Raw genomic sequence first — 18,817 nt, forward strand, 5'->3', positions numbered from 1 at the left:
AACAGAGGGTAAGTTCTGGAAACCACCAGCCAGGGCTGCTCCCATCAGCCCTTCTTAGACTGGTGACTTCAGACAAATCTTTGAAAGCTTTGAGAACCTGTCTGCAAAATCAGGGTCATGAAACCTTAGTGCATTGTTCCTTAGGTTCAGGGTGAGTTCTCGGGATAGACAGTGTGATTAAATAGCATAGTGCCTTGAGCTCTGTGACCACTCAGCACTTATACTAAAAAGACTGCCGTGTCCTAGGTCATCTTTTTAAAAATTAATTTTGTTCTCGAAAGCTACATAATCATGTAGCATATTTATGAGGTGCAATGTGTTTATATCGCATTGTATAATGATCAAATCAAAGCAATGGTAGGTCAGATTTAAAGTGAGATTTCTGGTTTCCTTGGGATTTTGGCTAATGAAGAAGGCTATCTTTCTGAAATCCATTAATGTTTCCTCGGTGCCGTGAGCACCAGCTGTAAGGCATGCTGTACCCTGATCGCAATGCATAATCCATGGACTCTTTGGAAACGCCATTCTTCCAAATGGGTATTCTAATTAAATTCCCACCAATCCGAAGGCACTTTAAACATGTTTAAAAATTTCCCAAGCCAATTAGAAAACTGGTTGGCCCAACCATCAAGTATAGAGAAATATGCTAATTTATGCAAGGACTACTGGTCCAGGAGGGCCTTGGCTGAATTTAAAGCAGATAAATAAATAAAAGGCTTCTAAGAAAAAAACCACCTCAATGATAGATACTATGTGATGCTAAGTCACCGGCTGCATTTTCCAGTCAGGTCTAAATACAAAGCCTACATTATATAGAATGGTAGAGTGGCAATTACTAAAACATGGGGTGGTTTGCTTCTGAAAAAGATGTTGAATATAGCAACATAGTATGGCAGCTTTGACACATTTATTTTGTGAAGTGTAGTTTAATTACATGCTTATATAAGTAAGCAAGGTGCGTAAAGTATTTGTATGTGTGCTGGGGTTGAACCCAGGACCACACATTCGTAGACCATGCTTTACCACTTCCAGTACAGTGCAGCCAGCTCTTGCCAGTAAGGTTTGCTTTTGTTTCCCACTAAAGGATGTAGAAACCAGACAGTATTTTAAAGAATTTAAATCTGGGATATATTTATCTAGAACTCACCAGACACATGTTTATCAACAAGACCTCACCAACTAACTTCAGATATCCTTAGAAGAATTTTTAGGCTTAAATCGGTATCTTTACACCTGAATTACATTCACGAAACATTCATATATCACTTATTTCTGATATTTCTTTAAAACAGGTGACAAGAACCCTCCCTCCATAGCTATATTTTGTGGGTATTGGTAATTAGGCTACAAAGAACTCCTATTATGAACGCTTATTTAAATGTTTTTCTGTACTACTAGGTGGTTTATGAAGTCTCAACAATTTGAAATTTAAAACAGGTGGTAATTATGGTTAGGCCAAGGGGTGCTGAAAGGTTTCGTACTTTCCATTTTAAGACTGGGGGTTATTTAATGCAAACTTCACAAACACGAAGCTAAAAGATAACAATATAAATAAAAAAGGCAGAGAGAGGACTCAGCTTCTCTGAGTCTATAGTTTTGTTTTCCTTTTTAATCTTCAGGTATAAGTTTCACAGGTAAGATTTCACAGCGTTCCAGAGTGGAAAGGTCTATCGTAAAATGGAGTAGTACTCAAGAAAATTAAGGCTAACCCAGTTATCTGCCAAGTAACTAAGTTAAAAGGGATGCTTTAGTTTAAAAAAAATATGCAAATTTTTTTACTGTGCCGGTGCTAACTGGAGTTATAAACCAATTTTTATTTTTCCTTACCCTCCCCTCCAAGTTAAGCTAAAACTGGTGTGTGTGTGTGAGTGTGTGTGTGTGTGCATGTGTGTGTGTGTGCATGTGTGTGTGTGCATGTGTGTGTGTGCATGTGTGTGTGTGCATGTGTGTGCATGTGTGTGTGTGTGTGCATGTGTGTGTGTGTGTGTGTGTGTGCAGGGCCCCTGAGGAGAATCAGCTCACATCTTGTAGATGGGGGAGTAGGGAGGGAACACAAATAAACCTGTTTCTTGAATAGACCCCAATACATTTGAAAGTCCCCCCCCCACAAAAAAATAAATCCAAAAGAAACAGAAGTCAACAGGCTGAGAGCTTGTGTTTTTTGGGTTTTTTTTTTTTTTTTAAAAAAATAAAAAAAAAATTTTAATTAAAGAAATCCTAATCTTTGCTTTTTTTTTTTCCCCCACTAGGCAAGAACCGAAGTTTGAGGTAGACGAGCGGGCGAGCCGTTTGCCCGGGCGCAGAGCATGAAGGCCGGGCGGGCGCGGGGAGCGGGCGCCCGCCGCCCGGCGCGGGGGTGAGCGAGAGAGAGAGCGGAGCGCGTGTGGCCGGCGCCGCTCGGCCTGGAGCTCCCGCGCCCGCGCCCCGCGCCCCGCGCCCGCCGCCGCCGCCGCCGCCGCCGCCGCCGCCCCTGGTGCGATGGCGCAGAAACCCCGTTGACAAGGCACTGCTTTTTCATGACGGTGAGTTTCCCTTTGAGTGTATTATAATTTTGTGATAAAAATTTCAAGGAGAAAAAAAAAACACAACCTCCTTCCTCTGCCTCTTTTTTCCTTCGGGGAGGGGAGAAGCGAGGGAAGAAGGAGAAGGGGGTGGGGGAGCTGGAGACAGATCTCCAGCCAGACAGAAAAGAAAGAGGAGCAAATTAAACACCGAGTTGCCAAAACCAGGATATTAGGTTTCAGCCCAGAGAGCTATTGGCTAAGGCTGTGTTTTTTTTTTTGGGGGGGGGGGGGGTTTGTGGGTGGGTGATGGTGGTGGTGGGTGGATGTTTAATGGACACGGAGAAAAGGGGAATCTAGTGTGGACGCCTCTCCCAGCGCCGCCGGGGCCCTGGGAAGACCAAGTTCAGTGTCTCGGCGGGGGCGCGGGTGGACGGGGGCGGCGGGCCGGGCCGGGGGCGCCGCGGCCGCCGGGGGCCTGGCGCCTGCCCTTTTCCCCTTCCCTTTTTCTTCCTTTTTTTTTTTTTCCCTTTCCCTATCCGCGGATGCAAATTTCTGGAGCGGGGAGTGGGAGAGCTCGGAAGGGGGGTGTGGGATAGACGAGGAGGGGAGGTGGCGGCGTGGCGGTTGGCGGTGGGGAGGGGAGGGGAGGGAGCCTTTTAATGACTCATTGATTGAGCCGCTTTCAAATTAGTTGTGTGCGCCGAGTGTGTGCGAGTGTGTGCATTCCGCCCCCCGGAGCCGCCCGGGAGCCGCGGAGGAGGGAGCGGGGCTCGGCGAGGGGAGGACGGCGCCGCGGCGGGGCCGCGAGCAGGGGGCGAGGGAGGGCCTGGCGTGACGGCGGCCGGGCCAGAAAAATCAGCTTCCCCAATCTCCTCCCCTCGCGTCTTCGCACACCCCTGCCATCCCTTCTCTCCCACTCCCTTTCTCCGAGCCGCTGGGGTGTGAACCGCGTTGGCTCGCCTCGGCAAAATGGAGCCCGCGTCGGCCGGGTTGAGGGGAGGGAGGCGGCTGCTTTGCTGCCGGCGGCTCCGTCCTTCCCACGGCCCCTGCGCGCGGGGAGAGGCCCGGGCCGGGGCAGCGCGGGGCGGCCGGCCTCCTGGGCCTCGTCCCCGGCCTGGGCCGCGGCGCCTGCCCGCACTTGGCGGCCCGCCGGCCGGCCGGCCCCGGGGCACCGCGGAGGAGCCGCGGCCCCGAGCCGGGACGAGCCTGCCCGCCGCACCCTCGGCTCGGCCGTGCGGGGCCCCGCGAGGCCGGTGTCAGCCGGCGGGCCGGGAGACGAAGGAAGGACGGCTGTGGAGAGCGGTTTTTGTGCTTTTAGTTTTGTTTTTGTCTTGGCCTTGTTCTTCGCTGTTTTGGGCCGCGAGGGGCTCGCGCCCCCTCCCCACCTTGCCGGGGCGCCCCGAAGGCGGCTTCCCGGGGTGGGGGCGGCGGGCGGAGGGCGCTAAGATGGCGCTGGGCCTGGCCTGTGGCCAGGGCTGGTGGCGCAGTTGCTCGGCGGCCGCCATCTTCCCTCGCGGCGGGCGGCGCCCCGTGGGGAGGCCGGGCCCGGAGCCGGGGAGCCCGTGGATGGGGCGGCGGCCGCGGCCCGCTTTCGGTCATTTGTCTCAGGCCGAAAATGGTGGGATGCGGTCGGGTTTTCGGTTAGGGGATCCCTCCCCCGACGGCCCGGGGCAGGGTTTGAGACGCCCCGCGCTGGATTGTTACTGGGGTTAGGACAGGGGCGGGCGGGCGGGCGGGCGGCCCTCCAGTAACACGCTCCCCCGTACTCTTCTTTTCATCCGTGTATGGTTGGTTGGTTGTGTTGTAAACGGTCCGGGAAATGCCCGGCTCTAGTCATCAGATGTGGGAACCTGAGGGTTGCAAGCGATTTATTTCATAGTACTTCAAAATAAGAGAAAGTTTCTCTCGCTAGATAAATACCAGGGAGGTGTGTAGCATTCTTAAATTGTTACAGGAGAGCTGTCCGGAAAGGTCAGGAGGTATCCAGAGATGGAAATAGTTAATTTTCTAGTGGCTAAAGGCAACATAGTGGCGTTGGTTGTCTTTGTGCATCTGAATACAGTACTGTAAGTAGTGTATGTTAGGGGCCCAGCAATAAATCCTGCCACATTGAACACGTACGTCTATTCCAGAAACTGCTGGGTGCTTTAAATACTTCCTGTTCGTTCTTTCATCCCCAAATACTGTTTTATTAATCTAGTTGGAGCCATTTTAAGCAAGATTTGCATTTCCCAAAAAGCTCCACACCCATGATTTCTGGATCACAGCATCAAAATTAACTGAGAGATGTGTTAAATTACAGATTTGTTACCTCCATTGTTTGCCAAAACCAGCTGTGGCCGTCAATAATGTGGGTAGGCATTTTTAACGAGGTGCTCCCACCTCCAGAACTGGAATTCTGACCTCCTCATCAGGGATAAGTCTGTAAGAGTCCATTGTTCCAGAGCCCTCCGGGAGAGCTAGTACATTGCACATTTGGACCATCTAACTAGATTGTACGCTGTTGCTTTGCTTTATTACTGGTGATGGGGGCGTTGCAGCATCAGATTGAGGGCCATATTATTTTAGTTTGGGTTACTGCTCACATCGGTTTTTAATTTTCCTTTCTTCCTGACATTTATGAAGTGATTGAAAACATTTACTTATAGGAAGAAAGCTGTGTAGATATCTTGAGACTTTCAAACCTTAATACTAGAGCTTGCTTCTGAGTCTTGTTACTGGAGGTTTGGTTTGGTTTTTTTTTAAAATTGTGTGTGTGTGTGTTTATGTGCAGTGTGGAGGTCAGAGGACAACCTGTTTAAGGCCCTTACACTATGTGGATTCTGAGGATTGAACCCCGGTCATTAGGCTTGGCAGCAGATCACCTCTTCCTCAGCCATCTCTGTAGCCCTATTACTGGAGTTCTTAGGGCAAGAGCTCTGTCTCTGACAGCCCCAACAGGCTAGACTCTCCACACAGGTCACAGTACACCGGTGAAAAGATTATTCCTTGCGGCCTCATTGGGAATAGGGACTAGGCGACTGATGAAGGGGCCCATGACAATGAGCTCGTCTTCCAGGTGCTGACACTACCCACTGAGCTCCACCCCCAGGCAGCTTTGAGGTTAAACAGGAAGACCTGGGTCAGGAAAGCAAGGGGCGGGGGCTAGAATTAAGATCTGTTCAGGTGTCAGTCTGCTTCTGACCTGTCCCTTTGGCTCCAGGTAGCCAACTCCCCACCAGTCACTGGCTTTAGGCAGTTCTGCAGGCCCACTGCCCTGCGGGGGAGTTAGAGGCCCAGCCACAAAGAGGTTTGTCAGTCTTTGTTCCTGGAATTCAAGGTGACTCAAGGGGAAAGATTAAGAAGGTCACAGAGCCAGAGAGAAACCAGGTAGTTAGGCCAGAACCTGCCCCTCTTCAAGTCCATGTAGGCCAAACAGGCAAGACAGTCATGTAACTGAAAAAAATAGCAAGACTTAACACACAAAACACCAAAATAAGCCGGGTGTGGTAATCCCAGCAGAGGCAGGTGGGTCTCTGAGTCTCTTGGTCTACAAATCAAATTCCAGGACAGCCAAAGCTGTTTCTCTAACCTTGTCCCGAAAAACAACAAAAACAAAAGCCAAAAGTCTATAAACAAGTTTATTTCAGAGTGACTCTAGTCTTTGGCAAATATCGAGTAGAGCTTTAAACAAACTGGCTTATAGGGGAAGAATAGTTAGTAGTGTTAGTGGAAATCAAAACAGAGACGTCTAACTCTAGGAATTTACAGCCAGCGGGAGAAAAGCAGGTGATGACGGAGGAATTCAGAATGGCCATGTCCTCTGGTAAGTTTCTTTGAAGAGATGGGTGAGCTGAGACTTGGGTGAGCTTGTTTTAGCTGGGCAGGGTGTTAGACCAATGAGGAGGAGGAGGGTGTGGGAAGGCTGCTTTGGGGCTTTGATGAGGCCATTTGAGGCCTGGGCACATGTCGGAATTGCAGTGAGAAGCCTTTGCGATTTTCATTAGAGAGGACTGTAGTGGGGGTGTTTGAACTCAGGACTTCATGCATGCTGAGGAGCATTCCACTACGGAGCTACATACCAAGTTCTTGGCTTTTGTTGTTTGGAGACAAGGTGTCACAGTATTGTTAACTACCTTCATGTGGTCCTCCTGCCTTGGGCTATAGGTTTGAAAAGGCTCCTGTCTGTATTTTATAGACATCGCCGGCTGCTATGTGCAAGGCAGGATTAGAAAGTTTGCAGAGTAATGTGCTGACTCTGGAAGAGAGGAAGGAATCTTAAGAATGCCTTTATTTTGGGGCCAAGTCTTGGGTGGCTGATGGTGCCACCTAACATATACATGGAGAAGGCTAGGACTGGGTGGTAAGAGGTGCTCATGGGAATTCATGTGGGACCTGTAGGTTTTCTGAGCATTGAGAGTCAAGGAAAGGGTACTGAGGTTGGACTGTTGGAAGTGCCTGGCTTGTAGATGGTCGTGTGTCCCAGGACTAGCCAAGGATCTGTGTACCTTTGGCACCATGAGAGCTTGTGTGGTGTGTGGGTAGAAAAGCTAGTTGGAGTATGGTAGATGAGAGGTGGTGAGTACTTGGTGGGAGACAGTCCAGCAGAGCCTGGGAGTGTGCATAGGGTGTAGATGGTAGAAGGCAGTTACATCTCCCTCTGTGTATATAATCAGAGGACACTTGTGCCATGGTGTGTGGAGGTCAGAGTCAGTTCTCCCTCTACCTTTTACGTGGTTCTGGGGATCAAACCCAAGTCAGCAGGCTTGGGCAGCAAGGGCTTAACCTCCTGAGCATCTTGCTGACCCAGAAGTTCATTTTCACATAAGCTTAGAGTATCTACCCAAGAGGGAGAGATTAACAAAACAGGCAAGTCTGGTAAAGGGTCATAACTCTTGAGAAAGTGAGAGGGTCCCCAACCTAAGAACTGGTTTGTGGAAATGGGAGACCATAGGATCAGAAGACAGAAAATGTGTGCACAGACTCAAGGGCTCTTGTGTTCTCTAGGGTCCCTGTGTGAGAAAGTGAAAGCCAGGCCAAGAGCTTCCAGGAGGAGGGGATGACTGGTTTCAGGAGGAAATGTGTCGGTCAGCTCAGGTTTGGGGCAAACGGGACCTAATAAGATGGCATTGCTGGGCCTGGCGGCCAGGCTAGAGCCTGGAGTGGGTCCAACAGTGAAATGCTCCGTACTGCTGCGCCATCTCCAGCCACACATTTGACCTGATCTTTGCGCAGTCACATTAGGGGGAAGAGAGGGGCCGTTAACAAAAAAAAAATCTAAAAGGTACCAAGAGAAGTGAGTAAAAGCCCTTCACTTTTTGCTTTTTCTTTGAGTCAGCTGTTAAGTTTTCTCCAGGTTCCTGGCCCCTGAACTGGCTGCAGAGTAAGAGTGGAGGGAAATTAGAAAAAAAAATGTCCTAACCAGTTCTTTAAAGCCGTGACTTGTTTAATTACCAACTTCTTAATAAAGCTGTTAATTGAACACTTGCTGTTCTTGTGGCTTCTTTGGTTCACTGACTGCAAACACAAACACTACATTAGCTCAAAAGGAGTCAGGGTAGGTGTTGCCCCTCAACATGGCTAGTCTCAGGTTCACCAAAATCCACCTTCCTTGAATCATCAGGAGCTCAACATTGTTCCTGGCTAGAACTTAAACATTTCACAAAGAAGGAAATGGGGAGAGCATGAAATATCGTTTGTTAGACTTCAGTTCTGCATCCCATCCTGCCTGCTGTTTAATAGATGCTAAAGTTGCTGGGTATGGTGGCACATGCCTTTAATCCCAGCTCTCCGGAGGCAGAAGAGAAGAATCTTTAAGTTTGAGGCTAGTGTGGTCTGCACTGTGGGTTCTAGGCCAGACGAGACTACATAGTGAGATCCTGTCTTAAAAACAGATTGCTGAAGCCTCACAGGATACTCGGTTCTATCCCGTTTCTGCATCATGAAGAGAACAGGTGACTTACCTTAAGGTCCATTGCTGAGACTCCTGCATTATTACATCTTGATATTTGTGTTAAACGGAGAATTTTGAGGTCTTACAAATGAAAATGGAGCTTAGCCTGGCACAATGGCACGTTGCTGTGGTACTGGCTGAAAAGACCCAGGGTCCAAGCAGTTCAGGAGGCTGAAGTAGGAAGATGACCTGAGGCCAGCCTGGACAACAGTTTAAAAAAGTAAAATCAGGCTGCAGAGATGGTTCAGTGGTCAAACCAGCTGCATGCCAACCTGAAAGCTTCGTGGATCCCAGAGTGGAAGGGGACAACACACTTGCCATGGTAGGCTCTCATGGAGTAATACTGACTAGTTTTCATCCAGAGCCCCTGGGAGGAGTGGGTTCTCAGCAGCCAAGGGTCTCCTTCCAGGCCTGAGCCCCACACCCAGTGTACGTGGTGCTGGGATAAGCCAGGCTTCAGGCATGCTTGTCACACATTGATTGTCAGCCCTGTTTGTGCTGTGAGACAAGGCCTCACCACTTAGCTCTGGGTGGCCTAGAACTCATTTCATACCAGAGACAACTCAAACACAAGTCCTCCTGCCTCAGTACCTGAATGCTGGGACTACATTGGTGCCTGATTGAAAGTCTGTTTTGTTTTTGTTTTCCAGGATTTTATCTTTATGGTATAGATATTTTGCCTGCATTTATGTATGTGCACCACACTCATACAGTGAGTGCCCTTGGAGGCCAGAAAGGTCCTCAGATCCTTTGGAACTGGACTTCCAGGCAGTTGTGAGCTGCCATGTGAACTGAACCTGGGTCCACTGCAAGAGCAGCCAGTGCTCTTAACCACTGAACCATCTCTGCAGCCTTGTTTTGTGGTTTTGATTTGAAGTTACTTTTAGCTCTTAATATAAATGAAACAACCTACATTTGTTTTTTCCTTGAACTCTGGAATTTCCTAGAAGTGCAAAAAAGTATACTTAGAAATAGGCTAATTAATTCTTACTTGTGTTGATATTCTGATTCCAGATCTGTGAACATGTGATTTTAGGAATTGTAGAAGTCCAACCTGGGTTCCTCTAGGTGAGATCACACGTGAGAAAAAAAGGCTTACACTGAAATGCACTTACAGCTGCATCCACTCTCTGTCCCTCTCTTCTTTGAGAGTGTATCCAGCCTAGGCTGGCCTCGAACCATTGGCAGCCCTGCCTTAGCCCCCAGTGCTGGGATTACAAGCAAGTGCCAGCATATCTAGCTTTCTAGATAGCTTTTTTTTTCTAACACCCAGCTTAAACTCAGAGACAGATCTCTGAGTTTGAGGCCAACCTGGTCTACATAGTGAGTTCCAGGACAGCCAGGACTATTACACAGAGAAACCCTGTCTTGGAAAAAAAGAGGAGGAGGAGAAGAAGACAGACTTTTTAAAATAGCTATTTTACTTTAGAGGTCTACTTCTCTTTATAAGTTGGACTTTTGGCCAGTTGTGGTGGCATACACCTGTAATCCCAGCACTGAGGCAGTTGGATCTCTGAGGGTCGATGTGACAAGTTCCAGAATAACCAACAGTACATAAACCCTGTCTCAAACAAACAAGCAAACGGAGAAGTCAAGAATTTTTGTGTCACATAGTATGCACAGGATTCATTTTCACTTACAGCATATAATATCCATGAAACAATATAACGGAATGGAAAGAGTAATACCAAGAAAAATGGGGTAACCACACTCTTTGAAAACGAGGGCCTAGAGAAGCTTAGCTGAATGTAAAACTGCACAGTAGTGTCACATACCTTGATAGTTTATCGCCTAAAATATGCTTATCTTGGCCTGTGGGGGTGGAGATAATGGCTTGCTGCCCAAATGGGTCAACCAGAGTTCAGATCCTCAGAACCCAAGCAAACACTGGGTGGGTGTAGTGGCCCACCTGTAATTCTAGTTGTTGGAAGGTGAGCAGCCTGGCTAGCTAGAGCGTTAGTGAACTCTTAGCTCAGTTGAGACCCCACCTCAGTGAATAAGGTGGAAAGTAGTACGACTCCACTGTCAAATTTACACATGCATGCACACATTCATACCACACATATAACACCTGCAAGTAGAAACTTAGCTTGTCTTTGATGATGAGAAACTTTTAAAAAGTCAGCTTTTCCATATGGATTCAACTGCTGGTGGGAGATATTGAGAAAAAGCTCACACTGACGTGTCATCTTTTAAGTACACATTTAACAGCTGTTTACATAACAGTCACTCTATTTGAAGTTGTAAGCTGTCTCAGATGACTTAGGGTGTGTACAGAGGGACTGAGTGGGTGGAGTGCTGTGTAGTGGGCACAAAGCTCTGGACGGAGGTGCCTCCAGCATTGCATTGCCCAGGTGCACACCTGGGAAGCAAGCTCAGGGCTTCAATCCCCTGGTCATGACCATGACTTTGATGTACATATATTCATCTTCAAAGTATTTTTAGCTCATGCCTTTAACCCCAGCACTTGAGAGGCAGATGCAGGAGGGTATTTGTGAGATCAAGCTTCTTCATAGTGATACCCTGCCTGAAAAAAATGTTTTTCCATCCTTTTAAGTTTACTTTTAAATAACCTTTCTTTTTTTTTTTTTTAAAAAAGATTTTTTAAAAAAGATTTATTTATTTATTTATTTATTATGTATACAGAAGAGGGTGCCAGATCTCATTACAGATGGTTGTGAGCCACCATGTGGTTGCTGGGAATTGAACTCAGGACCTCTAGAAGAGCAGTAGGTGCTCTTAACCTCTGAGCCATCTCTCCAGCCCCAAACCTAACTTTTCTTACATTATTCTGTAGGTTTTGATTTCTTGGTTAGTTAGTTGGTTGGTTACCAGGGATCAAATCATGCCAGGAAAGTGTTGTACCACCAAGCTGTAACCCAGCCCCAGCCCCAGCCCCATCAAATACTTATTTATATTTTTTGTAAGTTTATTTTATCTTTTTTATGTGTGCTGGTGTTTTGCCGTGGATGTCGGGTCCTCTGAAGCTGGAGTTACAGACAGGTGTGAGTTGCCATGTGGGTGCTGAGAATTGAACTCTGGTCCTCTGGAAGAGCCGTCTGCTGAGCTATCTCTCCAGCCCCTATTTGCAATTTTTTAAAATTACATTTTATTTATTTTTGTATGGGTAAAGTTCAAGAATGGAAGTCAGAGGGCAACTTGTGGGTGTCGATTCTCCCACCATTTGGGTCCTGGGGATTGAACTCAAGTTGTCAGGTTTGGAAGTATTATGTAGCTAACCTGGGGCAGGGGCTGAGGTGCCTGTTTCACTAACATATTGTGAACACAAACATTGATGATATCAAAGTAGACACTGGTCACGAGGTTTTCCCTGTGTCCATCATCCCTACACCTGTTACAGCCTGGCATGCCTGCTTCCCACCCAAACTTCTGTGGGCCCCCTGGCTGCTGCACCTGGTTCCTCTCTCTTCTCAGGTCCCAGCTCAGTCTAGTCTGGTCCAATCAGGCCTCTCTCTCCCTTTATCTGTAGTAAACCTCCTCCACACCCAGGAGCGGTCAGTGCTTTCCTTTCCTTTTATTTATGTTTTCATTCATTTGGTGCTGAATCCCAGGAAGGAAAAAAAAATAGGAAAAGAACATGGCTGGTCAGTGGTTCTGACCATGAATACTCCATGATCCATGCAGTGGTGGTGCAGGTGAGGGCGAAGAGAAAGAGCCTTTATTGAGGTGGCATGGGAGCCTCTGCTCAGTCCTACATTCGCTCAGCAAACATTAAACAGGTTTACCAGGTACTCTTGTGGGCTTTCAGGGTGTTTCCATGAATCACTAACCTACATCTTGTACTCTCATGGGAGAAGCAGGAGAATCTGAGTTTTAAAAAAAGGAGTGTGCTGTGGGGGTGACAGAGGTAGAAGGTGTAAGATTTGGACCGAGTAGGGGGAGGCCTGCAGCTCTGGAAGAGTGGGGTTCCAGGCAGGCAGTATGGAGTACAGGGCCTGCCTGAAGAGCATGCCTGGTGAGTCCTGGGCTTGGCTGGGAAATGGGGGCACAAAGGGTCTGTGTCGGTCATTACAGACATGTATTTTAGCATGAAAAAGCTAGTTTAGCTCTTACGGGGAGGGGAACAGTTGTTTTGGAGGGGCACTCCTTCCGTGGGAGAGAGGACAGGTTTTAAGAGAGAAGGGGCAAAGGCAGAGAGAGACCTTTGTTCACCTGAGAGATGAAAATCGCTTTTACCAGAGATGTGTCGGTGGTAGTGCTCTGTCTTGGAGCAGTAGCCAGGATAAGAGAAGCAGCAGCCAGGAGGAGGGTTTTGTTAACCTGGGGAGATGATGGCCATGCAGAGGGATTCAGATGGAAAAGTCAAAATGGGGAGGAGATTGCTTGAAAGAGGCAAGTGGTAGGAAGCTTCTTTGGGGAGAGGGAAAGGCGTGTAGGAGAGAGGAGGCTGGAGTGCACTGGACATAAGGACAAACATCAGAAGCTTTTGCTTATCACAAAATCCGAATTTTCAAAAATCACTGTAGTCAACAGCATCAGGGAACAGACAGCTCTGAGTTCATCCCACTGTGTCACCTCTGAAGAAATTTGCCTCTGATTTTTCCCTCTTTGTATACTTTACACACACTCTGTGGTGTTAAGTGGAAAACATTGTGGATTTCACACACACACACACACACACACACACATATCAGATTCATGGCTGGTGAGGTGACTTCATGAATTAAGTACTTGTTGTGAACATGAGGCAGGGACAGTCCCCAGAGCAAGCTGGCTAGCTGGTCTAGTTGACCGGCAAACTCTGGATTCTACTGAGAGACCCTGCCTCAATAAATCAGAGTGGATGTCAATTACAGAAGACTCCTGATACAACTTCAGACCTCCACATATGCACGCACACGAACTCAAGGTTCCACACACATGTGCACTCACACACGTTAACACAGCCATACATATACGCCATACACAAACAGCAAACACAGAGAGCACAAAGTCCAAATCAGCACTGAAGACGGCGCTCAGTCCTTTCCTAGTATTCTTGAAGCCTTGGGTTCAATCCCCAGCCTGGCGTAAGTTGGGTGTGGTGGTGCATGCCTATAATCCTAGTGCTCAGGAAGTGCATGCAGGAGGATTCTATATTCAAGGTCATCTTTGGGTATTTAGCAAGTTCAAGGCCAGTCTGTTGAGAGCATTCAGGTGGGGTGGCATAGACAAGACAAAACTGCAGAGATTAGTTCTCAACCTTGACCTAGCTTCACATGCCCTGGAAAGTGTTTAGAGATGCAGTTCAATGGTAGAGCACACACTCAGCATCCATGAGGCCTTGGTTCAATGTGCAGAAGCAACAAGAAATGACTTGGGTAAATACTTTTCTTTCTTTCTTTCTTTCTTTCTTTCTTTTTTTTCTTTTTTCTTTTTTTTTTTTTTTGGTTTTTTGAGACAGGATTTCTCTGTGTGGCTTTGGAGGCTGTCCTGGACTAGCTCTGTGGACCAGGCTGGTCTCGAACTCACAGAGATCTGAGTGCCTCTACCTCCTGAGTGCTGGGATTACAGGCGTGGGCCACCACCGCCCGGTGGGTAAATACTTTTCACCCCCCCCCCCCACACACCTCCTTTGCATTTGAAGAGATGGAAGCCAGGGTCTTGTGCATGCCGGACAGTGCTGTGTGTTACGCTGTACCCCACCAGCCCTTTACTCAGACCATGGAGGCCAGTAGTGGGTGTCAGATCCCTTGGAACTGGAGTTACAGAAGGTTGTGAACTACCATGTAGGTGCTGGGAACTAAAACCAGATCCTTTGCAAAAGCAGCCAGTTAGTTAAGAGTGACCACTGAGCCATCTCTCCAGGCCTTTCCACACACACACCCTTCTTGAGGCAGGGTCCTACTATGTAGCCCAGGCTAGCCTTGAGCCTCACTCTACTTTGTGAGCCTCCCATATTGCCAGCCTGTGCCACCCTGCTCAGCTCAGTTCTTCAGTTTATAAAAGATTTCCTCCAGATTTATAAGGAACAACAAGATTAATGCCTAAGCCAATATTTTCTTCCTTCCTTCCTTCCTCCCTCCCTCCCTCCCTCCCTCCCTCCCTCCCTCTCTCTCTTCTTCTTCTTCTTCTTCTTCTTCTTCTTCTTCTCTTTCTTCTCTCCTCCTCCTCCTCCTCCTCCTCCTCCTCCTCCTCCTCCTCCTCCTCCTCCTTCGTTGTTTTTTGAGATGGGGTTTCTCCGTGTGTAGCCCTGCCTGTCCTGGAACTTGCTCTGTAGACCAGGCTGGCCTGGAATTCACAGAGATCCACCTGCCTCTGCTTCCCAAGTGCTGGGATTAAAGGTGTGCGCCACCACTGCCCAGCCCAGTATTTTCTTAAACCAAATTCTCTGAGTTTCTAGGCCTAAACTCTAATGTGGCCAGTAGTTACAGGTGGCTGTTAGCAGTGAACTGTGCTTGACAGCACTTACCAAGTATAGAGTCCACATAAGAGTCTGAAAGCGATCCAAAAACCAAGAATGCAAAGTATCTTGTTAACATGTGGATTACATGTTCTAATTAATGTCCTAGATATGCTGGGTTATTTATAACAAAGTTAATTAAACTTTTTAAGTTCGGGGGCACTGAACCAGGGAGGTGGCTCAGTGTGTAAAACCACTTGCCCTGGAGCCTGAATTCCTGAGCTTGATGTCTGGACCCATGCACAAAGCCAGATGTGGTGGTTTGTACACTCCAGTGGCAAGGTAGGAAGAGGACAGGAGGATGGGACAGAAGCTCGTGGGTCAGCTAGCCTGGAGTCTGCAGCCCCTCCAGAAGCAAGAGAGCCTCCCTCACTCAGCATGGTGAAGGCACTAACTGACTCCATAAGTTGTCCAATGCCTTCCACAGACAAATGTGATGTCCGTGTGCATTCACTTGTGTAGCACACACTCACTGTCTCTTAACTCCCTTCCCTCTCTCAGTACACTTAAAAGTGAGGGCACTCCCAGGCAGAGGTGACACACACCTTTAATCCCAGCACTCAGAGGCAGAGGCAATCTCGCTTGAGTTCCAGGACAGCCAGAGCTACACAAAGAAACCCTGTCTTGAAAAACTAAAACCAAAGACAAAGTGGGGCACTAAGAGGTGGTTCAGAGCAGGCTATATATATTTGCTTAGCCTGTGTCAAGTTCTGGGTTTGACCCTGGCACACACACACAAAATGGCTACTAGAAAATTTAAGCTTATACATACAGCTCTCACTTCTAACATATTTCTGTTGGAAAGGAGGGCTACACCAGGCCTTCTGGGAGCCAATAGATGAGGAAGTGGAGTTGGAGAGAGGGGCAGGCTCTACAGGAAACTAACTTTCATTGAACAGATGGGCACTTTGCCCTGTGAATGCTGTGGTGTGCAGCATTTCTCCAGTGGCACCTCTGCCATCCATTTGGTCTGGCGTCTTTTCCTGGCATGCTGGCCTGTACCTGTAGTCCAGCTACCGAGGAGGCTTCGAGGAAGATCACTTGAGCAAAACCCCCATCTCAGCAGAAAGACGAGGCTTGCTCTCCCACAGTCTTCCACAGTTTAGAATCCTCGCTCCGCTCAGCCCCATACCCAGCATCCTCTACAAGCACTTCCAGAATTCTTTCTCTTAATTTATAGTATTCCTTTTTCTCATAGGTTTGAAATCTTCCTAGCAAAAGTACCTTATATTAAGTTAGAGGTTTTTTTAAATTCTACCCTTTCAAATACTTTACAACATTGATTTATTTTGTGCACATAGTTGAGAAGGCCAAGGAGAGCAGGAAGGAGTCCTCTACTGTGTAGGTCTTCGAGACTGAATTCATGTGGTCAGGCTTGTCAGCAAGTGCCTCTGTCTGCTGACTCTCACTGTCCCATGATTTTAGATTTGTTTGCTTATTCTGAGGTAGGGTCTCACTGTGTCACCCTGTGTGTGTGGAGGGGTAGTGGATCTGCAGGGGGACATCTGCTGGAGGCAGGAAGGTAGTTGGGTTCAACACGACTAAGTAGCCAGTGTTGGTATGTGACCCCAAGTAGTTTATTTAGATATATTTGAGCACAGCACAATTTGGTGAAAAATTCCTGGTTGGTAAATAACTCAATCCTATGTGCACAATAAAGCTTAATATAAGACTACATGAAAAACAAGAAGTACATGTGACATTTTCCATAAAGATGAGGGTCTATAAATTGACTACATGTGATACCTTCCTCAAAGATAGGTTCTGTAGGTTGACAAGCTCATGGGGGAGGATCCGGTGTGGTCTCTGCCACACAGATAGTGCAAAGGTCACCAGGCTATTAACCACATCTGCTCCCAGCCTTCTGGGTGGATAACAGGCTATACACCCCTTGCTTTGAAGGGCCAAGCCCATGTGTTGAACATCTCTGGTTCCCCTAGTACTTCAGTGTGCCTCCTACAACCCTGGCTGGACTGGACTCCCTATGTAGTCCGGGCTGTCCTTGAACTCTCAGGGGTGCCTCTCCTTCTGAGTGCTGGGATTAAAGGTGTTGCCGACAGGCTCGGCCTGTTGTTACTTTATTTAAGGCAGATTATTATTGTGCAACACAGGCCAGCCTGGAACTCATAACCCTTATCCTGGCCTCTGTCACGCTACATTACAAGCGTGCTAAACCATTTTTTTAAGACAGTTTTAAGTCCTGTCATGTTTCTCCTTTAAAAATGGATTTTGCCACACATTGTCCATGAGTCTGCCTTTAGGAAGGGAATCCTTGGCGATGCCTTTCTAGAATGGAATTCTCTTAACATTTTTGGTTGTTTTCATAGGGCCTGTTTTTCCTTGGAACATACTTCAAAACCAAAATATTTTACGTGTTACTCATTGACAGAGAGCACTGGGATTGGAGACTTTGCACAGCCAGCCAGCTCCCTAAACCAAGGCTTCGTGATGGAAAACCGTGTCGTCGTTTATAGGGCCGCATTCCCAGCCTTCTCCCCCTGAGGCAGGGTCTCTTGCCCAGACTGGCCTCGAACTCCTGGGCCTCCTGCTTCTGCCTCCCAAATGTCAGAATTATTTTTCTTTAATGATTACTTTTGTACTTTTCCCATATTGTTTTATGTGTGTGGGTGTTTTGTCTTCATCCATTTTTGTGTGCCCTGTGAGTGCAGTGTCCACAGAGTTCAGAAGAGGGCATCCTTGGGACTGGAATGACAGATGGTTGGAGCTGCCGTGTGGGTGCCGGACATTGAACCTGCGTCCTCTGTGAGGGCAGCCGGCACTCCTAACTCTAATTATGTTTGTGTGTATGTGCATGTAGTGTAGCCCGTGTATATGAGTGGACATGTGCACCCTTGGGCACATGTGCAGAGACCAGAGGATGCTGGCAAGTGTCTTTACCTGTCACCCTTCACCTTATTTTTGAGACAGGCTTTCTCTGAACCCTCAGGCTCACCACTCACGATTTTGGCTGGGCTGGCTGCCCAACAAACTCGTGGTGTCTAACTGTATCTGGCTTTTTTTTTTAAATTATTATTTTTTTCAAGTGGGTGCTAGGGATTTGAACTCAAGTACCATTACTTTTACACAAGCACTCACACACACTGAGCCAGCCCTGGCATTCTCTTTTAAAGATTTATGTATGTATGTATGTATGTATGTATGTATGTATGTATGTATGTATTTATGTATTATGTATGCAGTGTTCTGCCTGCATATATGGCTGCAGGCCAGAAGAGGACACCAGATCTCATTACAGATGGTTGTGAGCCACCATGTGGTTGCTGGGAATTGAACTCAGGACCCCTGAACTCAGGACCTCTGGAAGAGCAGTCGGTGCTCTTAACCACTGAGCCATCTCTCCAGCCCAAACATTGGGCACATGTTTTTTGTTTTAAGACTTATTTATTTATTATGTATACAGCGTTCTGCCTACATGCATGCTTGCAGGCCAGAAGAGGGCACCAGATCTCATTACAGATGGTTGTAAGCCACCATGTGGTTGCTGGGAATTGAACCCAGGTCCTCTGGAAGAACAGCCAGTGCTCTTAACCTCTGAGCCATCTCTCCAGCTGGAAGTCTCTTAATAACTTAGTTTTGATGGTGTTTGAGTGAACTTTAGGCTAGGGTGGGGCTGCTGGTAATGATCTCACTCCCTTTTTCCTACTTATGACTGACATCAGGTATAAGTGTCCCTATATTTTTTAAGTAGAAAACCTGGAGCTGGTGAGATGCCTCACTTAGGAAAGGTACCTGCCCACCCTGAGGCCCCTACCCAGGACCTAAATGGTAGGAGGAGAGATTCTACAATTCCCTGGGTTGTCCTCTTACCCCCCACCCCACATGTACTCTGTGGGCATGGGTGCATGTATTCCTTTGTGTGTGTGCATGTGTGTGTGTGCGTGTGTGTGTGCGTGTGTGTGTGTGTGTGTGTGTGTGTGTGTGTGTGTGTGTGCGCGTGCGCAAAGATCTCTCTCTCAG

General features: G+C 47.7%; 1 protein-coding gene across 3 annotated transcripts in view; it reads left to right on the top strand.

Moving 5' to 3' along the window:
* Positions 1–18,817, top strand: part of Bicral (BRD4 interacting chromatin remodeling complex associated protein like) — a 91,631-nt gene that overhangs the window by 26,491 nt on the left and 46,323 nt on the right. Inside the window, exon 3 of one of the 3 annotated variants that reach the window (XM_036167953.1) lies at positions 2,250–2,522. Coding sequence is in view for 1 of the 3 variants with exons in the window: in XM_036167952.1 (XP_036023845.1) it covers positions 6,276–6,309 (34 nt within the window). In the remaining 2 variants the exon portion in view is untranslated. Of the gene's footprint in view, positions 1–2,249; positions 2,523–2,886; positions 2,906–6,060; positions 6,310–18,817 lie in introns of those variants that run through there. The other 2 variants (XM_036167954.1, XM_036167952.1) reach the window with 2 other exon arrangements.

This window comes from Onychomys torridus, chromosome 18, assembly GCF_903995425.1.
Source record: "Onychomys torridus chromosome 18, mOncTor1.1, whole genome shotgun sequence".
Taxonomy (NCBI): Eukaryota; Metazoa; Chordata; class Mammalia; order Rodentia; family Cricetidae; genus Onychomys; species Onychomys torridus.